The sequence below is a fragment of the Syngnathus leptorhynchus genome, chromosome 8 (assembly GCF_054491065.1).
Source record: "Syngnathus leptorhynchus isolate UIUO chromosome 8, UIUO_Slep, whole genome shotgun sequence".
Taxonomy (NCBI): domain Eukaryota; kingdom Metazoa; phylum Chordata; class Actinopteri; order Syngnathiformes; family Syngnathidae; genus Syngnathus; species Syngnathus leptorhynchus.
Window position 1 is genome coordinate 3,175,249 of NC_141202.1, and position 20,246 is coordinate 3,195,494.

Below are 20,246 nucleotides of genomic sequence, written 5' to 3' on the forward strand. Positions count from 1 at the left end.
TTCAAGCCTTTTAAAAACTCGACAGGAGTGCGACACTGTGTGTGTGTGTGTCTATATGTTAGTGTCACTCTTGTTTGTGCTTTGTGAAGGAGTCTGGTTTTGATAGAGGACAAAACTAAAGCACGCTGGGCAAGCAGTGGGAAAACCACACAGAAGCTCGTGGCCTTTTCGCTCTATTATAAGTAACGCACGCACACTTTTTTTTTATATAAGCTTATTTTCTGACAGTTTTGGGCCTGAGCCAACATCGTAAAGGTGCCTACGCCACCTACGTGGCTCTCTAGGGGGGCCGGGTGTGTAAATGTGTGTGTATCACCGACAGCAGAAAGACACTGCGGGGGTCCCGTCCCTGCGTTTTGACTGACAGGTAAAGTGGTTGGGTGGATGGATAATATTAGCCCACGGGGATGCCCGATCCGCAAAGCTCTATTTCTGGGGGACATCCTGGATCCCCCAAGACCAATGAGCCGACTCCCTCGGCCGGGGGGCCGGGCCCACGAGCGCAGCGGGGCCAATCGGCGGGGCGCCGGCAGGCTGAGTGACATATATGTCTGCTAATTTACATCATTACCACCACGCATCCTGACAAATGAGTCCCCCGGGTGTGAGACAATCACCTGGGAGGGTAATGCAATTAGGCGGGACCACGGCTGTCAGTCAAACAGCCACAAGCAGGGGGTCAGGTAGTGATGCCTGTGGCCATAACACCCCCGCCTACTGAATTGTCGTTCAAATACACGCAGACCTGAAGCGGGAATTTGAGACGCGGTGGGGCAGGTGTGAGGAGCGGGACCGAGTGTGTGTGTGTGTGAGGCAAAGACCTCAGGAGACTCCTCAAGGTACACACAGATTGACTTGTGTCCTCTGAGGCATGGCGTGTGTGCATATTGGCATACATCTGGGTGTGAGTGTTTACATGTGTCTTCGCCCGCTGAGGCACACTGTTGTTTTTGCTTTTTGCGACACGCAAGGAACAATACATGGTGGACTAGAACTCAGTGGAACAGAGACCTCCGCCAAGGCACAACTGTTGATAAAAGGGGAACAATATCTGCACTGTACATCTGTTTGTTCATTTGTCGGATACTTCCTGTGTCAGGATGAGGTACGAAGTGAGGAACAGATAGATGGACAGTGTATTTTGTGCATGAACGTGATGAAATTATTATTGAAGTACATTATTTTTATTTTCCCATTTTAAAAGATTGTTATATTGAAGCACACCCCAGCAAAAAAGGATGTGTATAATTGCCAGAGAAAAAAAACATATATATATATATATATATATATATATATATATATAAATAATATAGCAATAACTCTCTTTTGTGCTGTTGGAGAGGGCAAAACTATCAAGAGCATAAAATAATGTCAATTTGCCTCGTATTTGAGTGACACACGCTTTAGTGTTATTAGTAATCAAGTTGATCTCGGGTCTCACGAGATGCTGCGATATCATGCCGAAGCTTTCCGCCGAGTCGATAAGACTTCTACCCGGCATGTTGTTGATGTTTGTGTTGCCTTTGCGGGTCAATACTGCCGTGAGTGGCAGCCTGTCAAGCGGCGTTAATCAAAGCCTCCGACCATAAACGAGTTTGCCGGTAACGTTACGCTTTTAGCTTTCCGGCAAATATTGTTGAAGAAAATGGAAAAGTAAACCATGTGTATAAAAAGTGAGCCGCAAATGTCCCCGTAGCCCTCGTCTGTGTGTTTCAGATGCTGCTTGAGTCATTTGGAGAGTTGGGGGGGAAGATGTGTGTTTAGAGTCCTCCCATTATATCACTAATGAGCAGCCCTCGGGAGAGATGGCGAGAGGGACGGACGGCGTGGCAGACAGAAAAAGACAGATGAAGAAAGAGAAAGAGGAAGGGAGACCGAGATCAGCTCGGGGACTTTTTCCTCTTCGCCCTTCCATTCCCTATCCCCCACACCTCGGAGTCTAATTGGACTAAAACTGTGATCTAATTAAATGTCCAATTAAAGTGTAGAGAGCAACGTGCCCAAAGGCGAATCACAGTAGAGGGACGTAATCAGCTGAAAAAAACAAACAAAAAAATCAATGCGAAACGGGAAAAGATGTTGGGAGCAGCAGAGAAGAATTGTGAGGGTGCTTTCAAATGAGTAGATTGAATGAATATATGGCAATAAGGCACGAGTAGTATTAGAAGTATTATTAGCCTCGCTTGAATATGAATTAAAGATGAAAAATAACCACATCTCTGGAAACAGAAACAGATAGAAACATTTGGAATATTTATCTTGGCCCCTTCGTACCACCGATAGTCGGTGAGAGTACGATAAATCGCCCAATTTCTCCATCTGCGAGTCGCTCACACACCGCGAACCCCCTACAGACAATTCGAGCCCATTAAATATTAATGCAGTTATTCAATTCTAGTTAATCTCCTTAACAATTAGGTTGTAACGGGTCACATAATTAGGGATTGTTAAAGTCTCAACTGACCTAGTCTCTTGGGGAAAGAAATACAATCTGGCAATCTGGCACTTCCCATAACCAACCACCGATTATTAAGGGTGTCAGATTCTTACCATAGTTGCATTGAAATGGATGCTTCAGCAGATGTTTTCCACTTCAATTGTTGGATGGGATTCCATGTGCTCTACCTGCCCAGATCTCTCATCCTGCTGGGGAGAGAGAAAGCGGATCAATCACATACTGGGACTACCTGCTCACCAATAGTTCAGCAAAATCAGACGAGTTGTAAAAAATCTTTTTTGGGTAGCATACATGGTACCCTGGACCTCCATCCATCCATTTTCTATGGCGCGTGTCCACATTAGAGTTGGAATGGGACCTGTCCAAGCTCACTTTGGAGATTCTAGACTTGTTAGCCATAATAGATAAACATTCAAACTCTACGCAGGAAGGGCCAAACCTGAACTTCAGAACTGTGAGGCAGACGTGTCCTAGTTGTTGTTCAAGTTGTTAACATAACATTGCTTGGGTGATAACTTTGACAAACACCAGACGAGGTTAGGTTTAAGTATACGTCAAATAGTGAGCATGTATACGAAAATGAAAATAGGTCAAATTTAAGGTTCCTAAAAAGCTATGGGGAAATGATGGAACTCGTCCCCGTTCAATGAAACTTATCATAAATGTAAAACAAATAAGCAACACGGTTAAAGAGCCGTCATGGTAACATCATGCTAACGTTTCTTTAAATACACCTTTAGCCTCTATTGCTGTTATTTTATGTTTACCTCTGAATGCCCAACTCCCAAGTTTTCTTCCAGGGCGTCCCGTTAAATGTAATGATGACAAAACACTACAATTCCCATTAAGTTTCAATTGTTACCATGTTTGTAGTTTTTCAACTAACAGGGACGCAAGTTTAGGTTTGTAATAGAACTACATTTCCCATCAAAACTTAGGTTTTACCGGAAGTTTCATTTTCGTTTCCGTGGTCACCACGAGATCGGTTCGCCGCTGTTCCTGCTGCAGCAACGAGCGGTGTCGAAGCAGACAGGGGCGAATCATCACTACCACCACCTTGCACCTTCACACTTTCTACAATACGATGAAACTATCAACAATATTATCCTCCCTCTGTAACTGCATCAGTTGCGTCATACTACTGGTAGGATCTTTTTCTCATCCCCGGAAATGACACTTTGATTATTGCTAACGGTAAAAGGCAAGCTAACGTTAGCTGGAGGGCTCTTAGCTAACCAGCCAGGCTAGTGGTTAGCTAACCGACCAGCCTCCCCTGTCATTAGACGTGGCTCTTTTTGATCCTGTTGTAGTGATTTATATACCAAATCGGCCTTTCATTGGAGCGGATTTATATCCTTGGCTAGACCACTCTTGCGATGGAAGTTTATGGCAACCGATTTTGCAGAAGCCTTTTATGCAAATTAGCCGGGGATGTTGCGTGACATTACCGATGGTCCTTTAATTTACTTTGGTTTAATCTACAAAGGTCGCGTGTTATTTATTTAACAAACATTATGTCCAAACTTTTGACAACAACATGCATGCTCTTAAAGTGTCTTACTCTAAGCAGACTGTCCACATATTTTTCGTTGGTAAAATGTCATTATATTCGTTTGGTCGGATTTGTATGTTTAACACAAGCGTCTACGTACGTTTGTTTTTGCAAAAAGGATGTTTTATATATTTATTGTTTGTAGTTTTCGATTGATTCCTTCATGTCTTTGGTTGATGCTCGCCGGTTGGTGAAGTCCTCTGTTGTGGCTCAATCTGATTGGTTAACAACCCGGAAACGAGCGGTGCAACTTTGTGTTACTTTGGGGCCTGATCTAAAATAGTTTGCACGGTTATTTTTATCTTACTAAGTTAATGATGGCTCAGAAAATATAACCATCCCTTTGTAGCAGAGGAGTTGGTTACGGCCGCAATAACATTAAACAGGAGATTATAAAAAAAATAGCATGCAAGGAAACCATGTTTTTGTTTTGTGATGTGAGCAGTGAATGTTATTTGTCTTTAGAAATAGATAATTCCTTCCGCCCACCAGCTCAAATAAAAATGTATTAATGACAAAGAAAATCTCAATAGGAGATAATAGCAAGCGTTACGCATAGGATTTTCATGTTTACATTTTCAAGATAACTGGTTAGGGCAGATTCCCAGTTACTAGGAACTTAAGTTTACAAATCGTAACTTTTTCCATCACTTGGTTGTATCAAGAGCCGTGCACTCCCTTCTTTTCAATTTTCATTGGTAAATAATTTGACCAAGGCTGCTCTTTGTACTCTGCCGACTCTGCGAGGTTGCGGTGTGTGCAGGGCAACACCCGTCTGCCATGCCTTCTTCTGTCTTAATAGTCTTTAACAGGATCTTGTTGTCAAGCATGATGTGTTTTCTAATTACAAAAATAACATGGAGGCAGAAACAACAACAACATCATTGTAAGTCTGTTCTGTCAACTCATTGAGGCTGTTTCAACATATGCAACCTGAGTCATTTTTATTTGTCTAAACCGAGTTGTTAGTGAGTCCGGAATAAGGATTAAACTATCTTTACCGAATCATTATGATAAGCACTCCTGTATTTGTTCTGTGGAAGATAATTATAGCCGGTTAGACATTTGCTCTATTTAACATTATTTGCTTGTGGGTATGTTCACACTTGACAAGTTTGGTGAGGTTAAGATGAACTCTGGCCATTTCTCTGATAGTATGGTTTAGGTTTTGGAACCCTCTGTAAAGTAAATATGTAACTCCCTCCGCTAACCATTTTCCATAGGTGATGGGCCTTAGTACTCCCGGACAAGCAGAAATCACCAGTTTGAACTCCGCCAACATTGATGACGTTTTAAGTAAGACGTTGTAAAACACGAAGCACTCAATAAACCAGTGACAGAATTTTCCTGAATGAGTGCGTGTGTTTGCAGACAATGCTGCTGTTTCCTTAGTGAACTTTTATGCTGACTGGTAAGCGACTTTTCTTCTCTGCATGGATTTCAATGTCGTAAACAGACATTGATGACCCCCTTCTCGGTACCTCAGGTGCAGATTTAGCCAGATGCTCCATCCCATCTTTGAGGAGGCGTCCAACATCATGCGGGAGGAGTTCCCGGATATGAAGCAGGTGGTGTTTGCGCGAGTCGACTGCGACCAGCATTGTGAGTGTTTCCATCTCCACCCTTTTTCTTGCACTGTTGGCAAAAAACCAAAATGAAAAATTGCTTTTTCATTTTGAGTCCTGAATCAAGAAGCCACTGGAAAACTTTGCCTTCTTTTAAACTAACACTTGCCACAAAGACTTCCCTGACAGTGTCAATCAAAAGTGCGATTTTTTTAAAAAAACTTTATTTAGAAAGCTTGAATTGGCGACGCTGTTATCTAATATCTGCAATCCAACGAGCTAAAAAAGGAAATGACATCCTAACATCGATATCCTTTCAAATACCGGCTATCTGTTTAGCTCCGTGCACGTTGGATGATAAAACGCTTTCAGCCTCTTTCATGTTATACACGCCAAATGGAAAAACACACACCATATTTGATGAGGCCACATAGGCAAAAGATGGCCGCCGCCGCCACACCAAAAGGCAGCGCAGACACAAACCGCCCGCCTGCCCGGCCGCAGCCTTTTGAGATAAAACAAATTAAAGGGAATTATTGATGACCCGCAAACTGTTTGAAGACTAATGACAAAACTGCTTCTTCCTGTGAAGCCTGGAGGCTTAGAGACGCCCTGCGGAGAGATTGACACCTGCCACATATGTGCGCACACACACACACACACACACACACACACACACACACACACACACACACATACACACACACGGAGGGAGTGACTGCACAGCGAATATTTACCCCTGGTGGGGGGGCAGCTTTCATGTGGGAGATCAGACCTCAGAGCTGTCTGGAGGTTGTGTTTTCAGCCTTTTCACTGCCACCATCGCCGCCACGCTTTGACGTTCACTTTATGCCCCCCCCCCCCCCCCTGTGTGTGTGTGCTCACTCACTCCTCTAAATCAATCAATGACTTTCTTACTCCCAACTTGGCCTCGTGTGTAGCCGACATCGCCCAGCGCTACCGCATCAGCAAGTACCCCACGCTGAAGCTGTTCCGCAACGGCATGATGATGAAGCGAGAGTACAGGGGTCAGAGGTCAGTGGCGGCCATCGCCGACTTCATCCGCCAGCAGCAGGTCGACCCGGTGATTGAGATCCACTCGGAGGAGGAGCTGAAATCCGTCGACGTGAGCGGCAACGTCGGTTATCAGGCCGAACGATGAATCGAATCCAAATCGACATTGAGTTTTTTCGACTCCCGCAGAGAAGCAAAAGGAACATCGTGGGTTACTTTGAGAAGAAAGATTCGGACAAATACCGGGCCTTTGAAAAAGTCGCCAACATCCTCCGAGATGACTGCGTCTTCTCGGCTGCATTCGGGTGAGTTTTTCTTTTTTTTGTCGTTTCCCTTCCCGCAACGTCTCAACGTTCTCGCCCCCCTTAGGCCCCTGTCCGAGTCGGAGCGCTTCAGCGGGGACAGCGTCATCTTCAAGCCGGTTGGGGAGAACATCCCCGACATGGCCTACATCGGCCTCCTGGACAACTTTGACCTGACCTACGCTTGGGTTCAGGACAAGTGTGTTCCTCTGGTCAGGGAGATCACCTTTGAAAACGGAGAGGTATGCTCATCATCATCAGTAAGATCTTCCAATGGACATTTTTCGAACAATCCCCCGTCTTGTTTTCCAGGAGCTCACCGAAGAGGGCATCCCTTTCCTCATTCTGTTCCATCTCAAAGAAGACAATGAGAGCTTAGAGAAGTTCCAACAGGAAGTGACTCGTCAGCTCTTTAGCGAGAAAGGTTAGCGTGTATCGTTTTTTTTGTGTGTTGTCATTTCCTCTGCTTTTTTTTTTTTAACTCAACGTGCTGCATCAGATCCGAACTTGGCAGTATTCTGAAATCCAATTCATTGTCGCTGCACACGCACGAGTACAGAAATTCACTTAGTCGTCGTTATAACTTGTTCAAAAGACATCTAAAAAAAAAAAACAGTGACCAACAGAGGGAGACAGAACAAAAATATAAAATTTATGTCGCATTTTTGAAAATTAGAATTGTTTCGCAGTTTCTCAGTTTGATTACTAACTGTTTGCTGTCGCTCAGGGTCCATCAACTTCCTGCACGCGGACTGCGATAAGTTCCGACATCCTCTCCTCCATATCCAGAAGACTCCCGCCGACTGTCCCGTCATTGCCATCGACTCGTTCAGGCACATGTACGTGTTCCCGGACTACAAAGACCTCAGGTAAGTACTCGCCGCTTGCCTTCGATCTTCTCGATCGCAAAAAAAGAACAATCGACAAGAATCATCAATGTGTCAAGCTTTTGGTATTATTTACAAAAGGACAATGAAAATGTCGCCAATCAACTGAGGTTGTTTTTACACAATTTGACCAACAAACAAGGAAATCATTTAAAACGATTATTATTATTTATTTATTTTTAGTTTAATTGGCATCTACTGGAACGTGTGCACCAGTGTTACTGCAGTAATCACATCATGTCAAAGCCATGAAGCAAATCTAATTACAGCTGACCACAAATTTGACTAGTCCTTCCTCTCTATGCTTAATGATGTCATGAGCCACCATTGTTCTCATCTGCCTTGATACCCCGCCCCCCCCCCCCCCCCAACACACACACAGATCGTAATCGGCTATTGCGCACCAGCCAAAAAAACGTCAGGCCCTTCTTAAACTTGTCCTTCCTGAATGGGCCAGGACAGCGGCGCTAATGTGACATGATTTGGCGCGGGCAATAAGTGCTAAACTAATCCATTCTAATCAAATGTGCTCTTATTTATGCTCCCCCCCACTACCACCACCACCACCCTCCCCAATCAGAGCCCCGATCACATAGACACAAGCCCCGAGGACTGAGCGGGGCCTCGCTTGGCCTAATTGCATCACATCAGCGCTGCGTGTGGCACACAGCTTGAAATTGCATTAGTGCAGCGTATGTTGTATGTATGCACTAAAGTGAGACACACACACACACACACACAACACACACAAAAGCGGTGCCGGGCGTCGTCGGTGTAACGCGACAAAACCGCTCATGACCCCGTCGGTAATAAGATGCTTGATAGATGAATATGCCTTCATGTCACCGCCGTCTTATTATCCAACGGGTCCGACCGGATGTGTGGAATGTTCCGTCGGAATACGCTGGCGATTTGATGACGCCTTTGCTGAATATTTCTAGCGTTCCCGGCAAACTGAAACAGTTCATCTTGGACCTTCACTCCGGAAAACTACATCGAGAGTTCCACCACGGTCCCGATCCCACGGACAGCACACCCGGACAGGTCTGGCTTACACACAAACACAATTGAATAAGATCCAATCGCAAGAGGTGGATGAAGAGAAAATGACGTACGGTGTTCCACAAGGTTCGATTTTAGGGCACCTGGGTTTCATGCAAGCAACTAATGGACAATGCAGATTTTTTTCTTTTTTTTTTTTTTTTTTAATTGCTCGGCCTTTTTGTTTGTTATCAGGAGGAGATGGCCAGCAGCCCCCCGAAGAGCTCCTTCAAAAAACTAGCACCCAGCGGGTCTCGCTACACCATCCTAACACGGGACCGCGATGAGCTGTGACCTCAACCGCCTTTCCTTCCAGTCACTTTTTGACTCAATGCCACGCCTCGGGGTGGGGGGGGTATAGGAATGCCCCGGTAGGAGGGGGGGCTTTGGGTCAGGACACAGGCCAGCGGGACACAACAGCAAACACCCTTACTGAAAAGAGAGATGAAGAAGAACTGGCGAGAACATGTGAGAAAGCCAAGCCCATGACACAACTATGTTGGATAAACCTATATTTTCTTAACTCGTAACATTTTATTTTGGATTTTGGGAAAGGGTGAAGACTTAAATGTGGGTTTGGGGGGGGGTCGAAGCATCAGGAGAATAATTTTTATGTTTTTTGTTGTTTTTTTTCCCTCGAGCTTGTACATATGTTTGTGTTCCATGGCATTTGTTGTTCTAAATTAAATGCACCATTATTTTTCTTTAGATTATTCCATTCACCCTTCACTCCACTTGTTCTTAAACGTGGCTCGTTTTTTTTTCATCAAGGTTTCTCCGACGTCGCCTCACGCGGGCGATTTCTCCTCGCGTGTTCTTAAATCTTAAAAGCACAAGACGCCATTTTGGAGTCGTGGCATCTTCTTCCTCTCTCCGCAATATTTCTGAAGGATTAGAAAACACATTTTGCTACTTGGTACTACTTTGTTTTTCAGTCTCGAGTAGGGAATCTGCAAGTACATTTACAATTTCTAAAAAAACAAAACAGAGAAACTTGTAAAAGGACTGAAAATACACTCCTGACAGGATTTTGGGTGAAATTTGACAGCAAAGCGAAAATTCCTCTCTAACCTTTACAGGTGAACTGAATTTGACCTCTTTGAATGAACTAGTGAGTGATTCAGTACTTTTGCACAACTTGCAGAATGGCAAAATTCACTACGATCAATGAATGGACCAATAATTTCCTACTCCAATTACAATTGGCATTTAAACCGTCATAGTCATCATGAGACCAAGACAATACCTAACAATTGACCCCACAGGCTTCAAACAAGATGTTCTCAGAAGGATGAGGCCAGTGAGCCATTCACCAAGTTGCAACAGATAGCGGAAGAGTTATAGAAAGATGTACTTGGAAAATAATTTTGAAAGCAAACTACACAAAAAGTAATGAAACATGTCATTGTCGGATGTTCAAAAGGCTCGAGAAGGTCAAATAAAGTGAATCTGTAAAGTGCCATTTTGGGTTCATCTCGGGGTCAGTCTTTGGGTTACTGTGTCAACGTTTTGTGAGTTAAGATCATTTATACTGGAATTTCCCCAAACAAAAAAATTCTGATTGCCAAAGATTCGACTAAAATTATGAGCGAAGATATTATTTTTTTTTCCCGTGCCATTTAAGCCAATTAACTCCACTGTGATGCAAAGTGATGTTCTGCATAAACCCATCCAACCATGTTTTTGTACCATGTATGTCAGAAAGAGGAGCCTTCTAAAAAAAAAAAAAAAGTTTTTAATGAGTCTTTGGTACAAGTTAGCGATCCTAAAGTGGACTTGTTTTGATTTAGGGGACTTGTTGCTCAGTTTTTACTGTCCAATCGAGGCCAAGAGACATTGGGACATTTCAGCCCACACACGAAAAAGAAATGGGAGGGGCTTGCCATTTCCAAACAAGTCATCTCAAGAGGGGAAGAATTTGGAAAAGAGATGATGATTAAAAGTCATTTTACAATATATTGTGTTTTTGTGTGGCCTTTATTGACATGGAAACATTTAAAGATGGCAACATTTAGTTTGGCTGACAAGAAGATGTAAAATAAAACATGGAGCACATTACTTAGATCGCATGCTGGCACTTGGGTGTGTTGTGGATAAGTTAATGAAAACAACACAAGTTATATCAAGTCAATGTGACTGGAGGTTTGTATCATAATGAAATTGCAGCAATTTCTCAGAAGGCAACATTAGTAGTGGAGACTTCAATTTTATACAAATTTGATCTAATACATAATAATGCTGACCCAAAATTTTGTTTTTTGAAACACGTGGTGTTCCAAAAAATGGGATATTTCAGAGTTCAAAAACATAATTCTTGCACAAATACTGGGATAATTCTTTTCTAGAATATTTTCATAATCACTACGCTGATTATGATATGTACTCAGTGGCCAACTGTTAGAATGTCTATGTGACTTTTCTTTTTTTTTTTTTGGCCAGCTTTGAAGGGATAAACTCCGCTTTAGGCATTGTAAAAAAATGTTGGTCAGTAATTTATATATTTTTTAAATTTTTCCTACTTAACTATTTCAGGCCAAAAAAAACAAGTTGGTTTTTATAGTGTGCAACTTTTATGACACTTTGTATATTACTGCGGGCCGCTAAAAAATAAGCGGCGGCCTGCAATTGGCCCACAAGCCTCAAGTTTAATTGAAACAAAAAATATGTTGTTGTTTTTTACCTATCACAGGTGGGTGTGGAACATTTGCACTGTACTATATGAAATGCAATTTTTTTTTAAAGTGACATTTGAGTTTTAACTGTAAAGGCAAGTCCTCATCTGTGTAAAATAGATGACAAAATAGGGAGAATTTCTGAAAAGAAAGAAGCTTTAGGTCTCCAAAATGTGACCATGATGCCCCCCATTTTGTCAGTTTGACGCAGTTCCACCAAAAAGTATCATTAAACACGTCATAAATGCAAATGGATTTGCATCGGTAGTAGTGTAACCGCTCAAAGTCCTGATTATGCAAGCAGCATCAGGCGGCCGGCGGGGAAACTCCATCGCTCACTCATCCTTGGCTGACCCGGGGTTGGCCGGCGGGGCCGTCAGCTGCTTCATCTGCAGCGCTAGCAAGCTTTTACGGTGCTTCTTCACCAGGCTGCCTCCCGCGAAGCCAAGAGCGCTGCCCCCTACCACGGCCGCGCTGGCCGCTTTGAGTCCAATCAGCAGGCCCAGCGGGCCGGCGACAGCGGCGCCCAGGAGCGCCCCGGCCAAAGGCAGTATCGCCAACTTGTGGCCTACTGCCTGCAAGCATACACAAACATTAGCGTTAAAATCAATCGCACGCGGATTAAGAAGTTTTTTTTTAATCTGGTGCAGTTTGTGTTAGACGGTACTAGTCATGGCTATAATCCTTATCAATTAATTTAGCTTTTATGTAACTTGTCTAACTTTGGATTGATTGTCATAATTTTTTTTCCTTAATTAAAAAAAAAATCGAATATATATGAATGACTCAGTAAAATGATAAAAATAAGTCTTCCAAAAATTGCTTAACAGTAACTACTTAAATCATGAGTAACTGATGGTGATTATTTATTTCGTTGAATATAGCATTGATCTCAAATCATCCAAAATATGAAATAGGACTGTTGAAATTGTAATACTTGGATATAGCTGTTCAATTTACGTCGTTATCTTCAGACCTGTGCATGCATTGCGGTTGGATTTTTCTCCTTTAAAAAGCATGTCGCTGACAAATAAAGTTTCGTATGTATTGCGTAAATATTCTCAAAGGTCACGCCCATCCCAAATTTGCATGCGTGCTTGTTTGTATGCGCACGCACGAGCCGAAAAAGAGTGAAAATACACACACAAACCAGTTTGTGTGTGTATGAATGTAAAAAGGGACACTTCCACTACAGCTTCAAACTGATTCCATTATCTTCCTTGGGCTGCTTTTGCACCCGCTATCATCAGAGTGGAAGGTGCTTTTTTTGCTGATGGCAATTAATGAGCCCGTGTGCGCACACACAACACACACACGCACACGCACACACACACACACACTGTTGATTAACCCCTCACTATTAAATTAATCTAGTTCAAACGTTAACCTCCCTCGACTACACCCCTGTGGCAGCCAATTCTAATTTCACCTGAGCTGAGTGTGAGTTATATATATATATATATATATATATATATATATATATATATATATATATATATATATATATATATGTATATATATATATATATACATATATATATATATATATATATATATATGTGTATATATATATATATATATATATATATACACACATATATATATATATACACACATATATATATATATATATATATATATATATATATATACATATATATATATATATATATATACGTACGTACGTGTGTGTGCTCGCGAGCGACGTCCTTTGACCCGATGACAGATAACGAGCCGTTTCAACACGTTCAAACATCTGCCGCTGCTCTCATCTTGCGTTATCTCCACAAAGCCCTTTTCGCCTAATGTGCCAGCTCGACCTTGTGTTGTTCAATCACGACTCGGTTACCTTTACGGCTCCCCCCCCCCCCGTGCGAATAGGCGTTAGTCCCTCCAAATTGCGCTAACGCGAGATTAATTGATTGCGTTTTCATCTCGGTGGAGAATTTAATTGCTCTGCCTGTGCATTTGCATGCTTGTATGCTCGCAATTTGGCTACATGGCCGAGAAGTCTTTTTTTTTTTTTTTTTTTGTATCATATCGTCCACAGTCGGGGTTTCATTTTAATTGGGACGCCTGAAGAGTGCATAGTGGTTAGGGCAAAACTTTGCCTCGGAGTTCAACATAATCCTGACACACACACACACAAAAAAACAACAACACCCAAATGAATCTTAACAAATTAATTGAACCGCGGCGGTGTGGGTGTGTGTCGTTAAGTGTCGAGTGGCTCCGCCACGTGATTCACGATGACGGGCCCAAGCGTTGGGCATTTTCGAGTGTGTCATAAGTGCGAAGGCCACCGAGGTACACTCAGCGCTCCGAGTGCGCTCGCTCAAAATGGCAATGAAAAACATGAAGCGCTTTTTTTCCCCGAGCTCTTCTCCATACTCGGCACACACTGACAACCTCTCCCGTCCCTCTCCTCTCTCAATTTCCTTAATTGTGGCTTTCCTCCGTTTTCAAGCCGATCAATAGGGACAAACGCTGTTGGAATAGCTGCGAGGCAAAGTGCCATCGATCTCAACACGCACACACACACACATGCCGCGTGTGCGTTTGCGCATTAACACACGCCATACACACCTTCCCCAGGCTCTTGGACCCCTCCTCCACGTTGGCACCGGCCGTGTTGACGTTGTCCTCAATGCTGTCAATCTTCTCCTGCTGGGACTGAAACACAGGGGTTGGACACACACATATATAAATATGTACACACACACACGTTCCGGTGGCAAAAGATATGCACAGACACACACATTACGATTATTAATTGTTATTTTGGTGCTTTTAATTGTTATCGTGCAGGTTGGAGGTATACTTAAAGATGACATTTGTGAGGGATGTGTGTGTGTGTGTCTCATGAAATATTCAGAGTGGCAGCTGTCTCTCTCCCTATGAGGGCCACATGGACACAGTGACCAAACAACAAGGAGGGCACTTTCCATCTCCTCCGCCTCCCCACATCGCCACTTTCCATTCATAGCACTTCACTTGCACAATAATGCGTAAAAAGCTTTTTTTTTTTTTCTTCTTTCTATTCGGGCACAAAAGCATTTGAGTGATCCTGATTGAATATTTTAATTTGTTTTTTTGTTTCACTGCACTGTTGCTCTACTTGGGACGTAACAATATCGGAAGTGCAAATAGAAATAAATAAATAAAAATGATACATTCTTAGCCTGAAATTTTGTTGGAATTATTTTTTTTTTTTCAAGTGAGGTAAACATACTTGACCAATTTAAAAAAAAAAAACAATTTGAAGGTCGGATGAACTTCCGTATGAAGTCAATTACTTGGAAATGCTGCTGTGATGAGTTGTAGCATGCACATGATGCAGACTGGAACCAAATTGAATATCCCAAAAAAACAATAATAATTGAATGATAAGAAGAACTGAACGCCAAAGAGCTGTTATAGTCCATTTTTGTTCACAGAAAAAAAAAAAACATTTGTTTTAATGTAATTGAAATGTCCGGGGCTTTGAAGTTATTTCCATGTCAGACTGTTTGGAACCAACATTGTCCGTTTTAGGAACTAATAAAGATTCAAAGTAATTGCGGAAAACACCGCAAACAGCACACACATGACACACACACAGTGGTTGTGCACGAGAATATGACCCCCACCCCCCCTGGTGGCGCCACCCGAACCCCCCCCCCCCTTGAGATGCCGGAACAACATGTCTATGCTCTTTCGGCTCCTCCTCTCCCCTGTTTTGAACCATCACAACATCTTTCCTCTCTCTCTCCGCCACTGTTAATCTCTCCTGCCTCCATCCCGGAGGATGGGGCGATAATCTGAACCGTCTGTTCTCCACCTGCTCCGATGCATCCCCATGTGTGCCACCTCCCCGCCCCGCGGACACGGCTGCTGCTCAAGCTTTTCCCGCCCCTCTGCTGAGAGGCCCCCGAGGGTCCCCCCTGCAGGAGTCCTTAAACTGATCTGCGCTCTCAAAGGAGCGCCATCAGCAACGCAAACAGAGCGGGATGGAAAAAAAAAAAAAGAAAAAAGCTCTCCATGTGAAAGCCAATTGTTGTTCATAACTTACATGGACGAGCACGGAAAAGCTTGTCACGAAACCACTCAGCTCCTTCAGATCCTGAGAAGGGAGGAGGGGGGGAAAAAAAAAAAACATTTTTGAAGCATTGCAGCGAACGTATAAAAATATATCACGTTGGGCAGTCAGTACCTCCTCAAGGTTGTCCCAAGACTCAGCAGCACTCTCCTCGACAGGGATCTCCGGCAGCTGGGTTTGAATTTGCCAGCCGGAAACAGACTCCTCATCCGTGTCGGGCCCTCGACCGGATAGCTGAGCAGAATCAGGCGGCGGCGGCGGTGTGGACCGAAGGGCGGGGTCATCGTGCAAGCGCAGGAAGTCTCGCGTGGCGGCCGACGCCCTGTCCTTAATCGGCTTGACCAACTTCTCCACACCGGTGGCGTCTTCTTGCCGGACGCGACCGCATAACTTCTCCATCTCTCTGACGTTTGCTCGTAATTGCTGCAAAGATGACAAGATGATTAGCTTTGGCACGTTTAGAAGTGCGAATGGTTGGTTGTGATTTTTTTTTTTTTCCCGTCCTCCTTTGGATCGACTAGGCAGACTTTTGGCTTTAGACTTTAGTGTGAATGGTTGGTTGTGAATTTTTTGTTTTTCCGTCCTCCTTTGGATCGACTAGGCAGACTTTTGGCTTTAGACGACGCCTGTGCTTGACAGCTGTCTGTCCGTCCAATACACTTAACACATAGTGCAGCAAGCCACGAGTCAGGATTAACACCATCAAGACACAGGAAAGCACTCTGTATACATCCCCGGGGCTTGGGAGTGTAGTGGTGAGAGGATCGGTGGGTGCCGACTGGCTTCTTGGCAACAGCACCCCTTTGGGAATTTCAAAGCCATCATGTGCCCAAACACACTCACAAAACAGCCATTCAAGTTTGGACATTGTATTTCATTGCTGTTTGTGACAAATGTTGAGTTAGGGACCAGATGCAATTATACGAGGGGGGAGGGTATGCTAAATTTGGAGAGTTTTACAAAATATGGGCAAAATAAGTCTTGAGGGCTGTGTGGTTTATGGGCGACCTGTGCAGGATGTACCCAGGCTGGTACACAGTGTCAGCTGTGCTGGAACTTAATGGCAAGCATTCATGATCCTGAATAGAATAGGCAATCTAAAAAGAAATAAACTTTTTGGGATCCTTCAAGGCTTTAAAAAACACATGGCAATCAATAAATAACAAAAGAATGTGCATGACATGGACATGTCACGAAGACTTCAGTCTCAAAGATTAACTCGGGGCATTTTGTGTCTTTTCTTTCGAGGGGGGCGGGTGTATTTGAGGGAGAAAAAAAAACAGCCTGAACAAGAAGCGCGAATAGAAAAATGTGACAAAAAGTAAATATATTGACTAGTGATAAAATCAGGTGCTAAATATAACAAATAATGAGAGGGATAAGTGACCACTGATCAGGAGATGGACCAATCTATCAATTCTTACTCACACAACGTTTTTGAAGAAAGGGAAATTCCAGCCCACGAATAGCACAAATTTACATCCATTCAAATGCACCGGTGGGAAAATAATAACAGAAAATAAAACAAATTCAAACCACAGATGTCTTTATGATTTATCACAAATGACATTGTGTACCTGAACTGTTCGGCTGGCGTTGATGTGTTCCTGATGAAGACGGTCCCATTGTTGGCTTTGCTGGTACTGCAAAGAAGATGGAAAAGCAATCAGACATTTGTTGTGATGTGGATGCCAGACTGCGTTATCTGAAGTATCACCTTTACTATGTTGTTGTGGTGTTTTTCCAGCCGCTCCAGGTCAGTAGGGAGAGCCACTTTAATGAACTTGTGAATGGGAGCCTCCAGGCGCCTCAGTGTCAGCTTGCTTCCTCCCTCCGCCATGGGACCAGCAGACGTGACTTCACACTTGTCGGGTTAGAACATATTAGAGAGGCATAAGAGTGACTGCAAAGACATCAGATAGACATCAGAAACGTACTAATACAAATGTTATATATATTTGTGAAATTCATATATATGTAAAATATATATTATACAAACTTTATATATGTAAAATGAATGTGTATATATTATACACATTTCATATATGTAAAATTTATATATATATATATATTATAAACATTTTATATATGTAAAATTTATATAATATATATAAATATCCAATCGATGAAAAAATCGATAATGCTTGAGTTGACAGAGACACACTATTCAATCGACTCGTAAAGTTAGTTGCTCCGTATTGTTTTGATGCTAACTGTGACGCAACAACATGGCATGAAAACGGAGCAAAATTCAACCCAAATATGGCAAAGCTTACCCAGAAGAATTGCTCTCAAGCACAATATTTATGTTTCCCCTTCCATTGTGTAGCGAAATATACAACAATTGCTGGCTGGTGGGCTTTTGACAGCTGTTATTAGTAAACAAGTCTCACCTAAGTGCGTCGACGAAATGTTTCCGACCTCAAACAACAAAGGACATTATTTAACATTCCGCATGATGGTCGAGCCGTCTTATATGATTGACGACGTCAAGTTTACGTTTAAATTTTGGCGGGTAGGTGACTGCACAAATGATAAATTGCTCTAACTGTAACCGTGGGTGACCTAAGGTAAAGGCTCCTATTTTTCTTTAAAAATATATAGTTTTCAGCCGTAATGAAGCGTGTCTCTCAAACCAATGCAACTTATATACTCATATTATCGTAAAACATCGAATTCTTCTTTTTTCATCAGTTAGCATATCAGCTAGCACAACTAGCATAGACTCGAAGAAAAACGTTTGACTTATTAGGAACACTTTCACTATATTGCTATAATTAGCATAATACTCAAATTAAATGGTATTAACTTTTTTTCTGTATTTATTGGTAAAGGAATTATTCAAATGTATTTTAAAAACATATATCTCAAGTACCTGAGTTTCTGTAACTACATTGCGCCAAACACAATGAAATATATGATAATGACAAAAAAATAACAACATTATTGTCTGTATGGTAAAATACCAAGAGATATGTGGGATTTCCCCTTCTTTGTGATGCATGTGGGTTAACTGAGTGTTTCCACTTCTTTTTCTACAGCACCTTTTACCTTTGACATTTAGGCCAACCCCCCACACACTCTTTCCTCCTTGCAAGGCAACATTGATGCACATAGTCCCATACCACAAGGGAGTTCCCCTTCGTGTTGTTAAAAAAGAAAAAAAAACTGAAAAAAAAATCTACTCAGGTTGTTTGTGCACATGCAACTGCTGGTGTAAGTCTTTGACTACTGCCAGAATTGAAGCAAATCATCAAACATCTCTTTTTGATCAACACTGAGAGTGTGTGTGTGTGTGTGTGTGTGTGTGTGTGTGTGTGTGTGTGTGTGTGTGTGTATGTGTGTGTGATGCTGTGTGTGTGAGTCAGCTACAGGACTCAGGTGTCGTCCATTTCGGTTTAATCCAGGAAGTTTATCAGCAGGGGAGGAAGTCAGCGGGTGATGCGGATCACTTAATACCTCCTGCTTCTTAAAGCGGGCGTAATCATCACATCCTGGCGGCTTAGTGAAAACAGTCATCATTTATCGCTGACAACTTTATGTGTTAAAGTGGGAGAAATACAAAATAATATTTCCACCATTGCTCTTCATTTATATTGGTCAATTTTCTTCAAAGGGGAAGTGCAGTGGAAAATGTCCTTTACAATAATTTGCTGTATAAGCCCCCAGTAATCAAAACAACCATTTTTGATTGATATTGCTATAGTGGAAAAGGGATTAAGATGCAAAATCCACCTGTTTTTATCATTTCAGAGGGTGGCCATTTTGCCACTTGCTGTCGACTGAAAATGACGTCACTTGCTCAGGGCTTGGATAACGACTGAGAGAGAGAGAGCGGGAGAGAGAGAGACGTATTTCCAAGGTAGGACACCACGACCTGTTGAGAAGAATTTTTAAACTGAATTCTAAATTTCGGAGAAAGCTAGTTTTGTGAAACCAGCTTTGTGAAGATATGGTCACTTCTTCTACTTCTATTAAATTGAACTGCAGATTTTTGAATTATTGAAGAATGGATGTGTTTTGTTTTTCATGCTTTTTTTTTTTTTACTGTAATGACAATGAAGATAATTGATTAATTCATTGCATGAGCCCATAATGTGATTATCTTAATGGCATTGTAATGTTCCTATTAGATATTCATATTATTCAGGTTGTTACTCGAATTATTTGGTCCCGTCATTTTGCAACCGCTAAAAGAGCCTTTTAATAGTGGTAATTCATTTTATCTTATTTAAAAAAAAATTCATTCATTTTAGTTGTGCCGCATTGGTCTGAATGACGAGTTCAGGGATTACATCCTGAATTGGTCACTAAGTAATTTTCAGGGCTGAATCCAAATTTGGGATTTCCAATATGGTACTTACATTTTCTTCGACACTCCAGAAGTAATGCAGTGTGTAAACGGCCTCTCACCCAAAGCCAGCCAGGATATTCTCTTGCCAGCCCTGTGACAAGTGCTATAGAAAATGCATTTGACAGCCAAATCAATATAACATGGAAAATCCCAATTTAACACTTTAATCTGTGTGATACTTTATCAAATCATTTGTGTGTGACACTCACCCAAAAAGAATTACCCCAAAACCAATTTGTTGTAATTTAGGCAAATTTCATTACATGCTGGATCCAAAAGAAATTTGGATTCAACTGCTTTCTGCTGTTAAGTTCCTTGATTTG

General features: G+C 42.3%; 4 protein-coding genes across 8 annotated transcripts in view; 2 read left to right on the top strand and 2 right to left on the bottom strand.

Annotated features, from left to right (window-relative positions):
- Window positions 1–3,319, bottom strand: part of invs (inversin) — a 15,064-nt gene extending 11,745 nt beyond the window's left edge. Inside the window, exons 1-2 of one of the 2 annotated variants that reach the window (XM_085919182.1) lie at window positions 3,226–3,319; window positions 2,551–2,646 (exon numbers count right to left, since the gene is read on the bottom strand). In XM_085919182.1, coding sequence (XP_085775308.1) covers window positions 2,551–2,553 — 3 coding nt within the window. In that variant the 5' untranslated portion in view covers window positions 2,554–2,646; window positions 3,226–3,319. Of the gene's footprint in view, window positions 1–2,550; window positions 2,647–2,749; window positions 3,187–3,225 lie in introns of those variants that run through there. The other variant, XM_085919183.1, reaches the window with a different exon arrangement.
- A 117-nt stretch (window positions 3,320–3,436) lies between these two features.
- On the top strand, window positions 3,437–10,775 carry erp44 (endoplasmic reticulum protein 44). The gene is made up of 11 exons (XM_085918279.1): window positions 3,437–3,602; window positions 5,234–5,306; window positions 5,382–5,421; window positions 5,497–5,612; window positions 6,517–6,701; window positions 6,779–6,894; window positions 6,959–7,133; window positions 7,204–7,315; window positions 7,619–7,760; window positions 8,720–8,822; window positions 9,015–10,775. Exons 1-11 carry the CDS (start codon window positions 3,543–3,545, stop codon window positions 9,111–9,113), a joined length of 1,221 nt encoding a protein of 406 aa, XP_085774405.1. The 5' UTR covers window positions 3,437–3,542; the 3' UTR covers window positions 9,114–10,775.
- stx17 (syntaxin 17) lies at window positions 10,417–17,989 on the bottom strand. 2 transcript variants are annotated; one of them, XM_085918282.1, is made up of 7 exons: window positions 17,846–17,989; window positions 17,287–17,433; window positions 17,147–17,212; window positions 15,684–15,992; window positions 15,543–15,593; window positions 14,078–14,164; window positions 10,417–12,066 (listed from the first exon to the last, which is right to left on the bottom strand). In XM_085918282.1, exons 2-7 carry the CDS (start codon window positions 17,407–17,409, stop codon window positions 11,827–11,829), a joined length of 876 nt encoding a protein of 291 aa, XP_085774408.1. In that variant the 5' UTR covers window positions 17,410–17,433; window positions 17,846–17,989; the 3' UTR covers window positions 10,417–11,826. The 2 variants fall into 2 exon arrangements, with proteins under 2 accessions (XP_085774408.1, XP_085774409.1); XM_085918283.1 differs by having other exon boundaries at window positions 17,287–17,472.
- A 93-nt stretch (window positions 17,990–18,082) lies between these two features.
- alg2 (ALG2 alpha-1,3/1,6-mannosyltransferase) overlaps window positions 18,083–20,246 on the top strand; it is a 64,221-nt gene continuing 62,057 nt past the window's right edge. For 2 of the 3 annotated variants that reach the window (XM_085919520.1, XM_085919521.1), the window contains exons 1-2: window positions 18,083–18,139; window positions 19,323–19,431. The gene's annotated coding sequence lies outside the window, so the exon portion shown is untranslated. Of the gene's footprint in view, window positions 18,140–18,844; window positions 19,432–20,246 lie in introns of those variants that run through there. The other variant, XM_085919522.1, reaches the window with a different exon arrangement.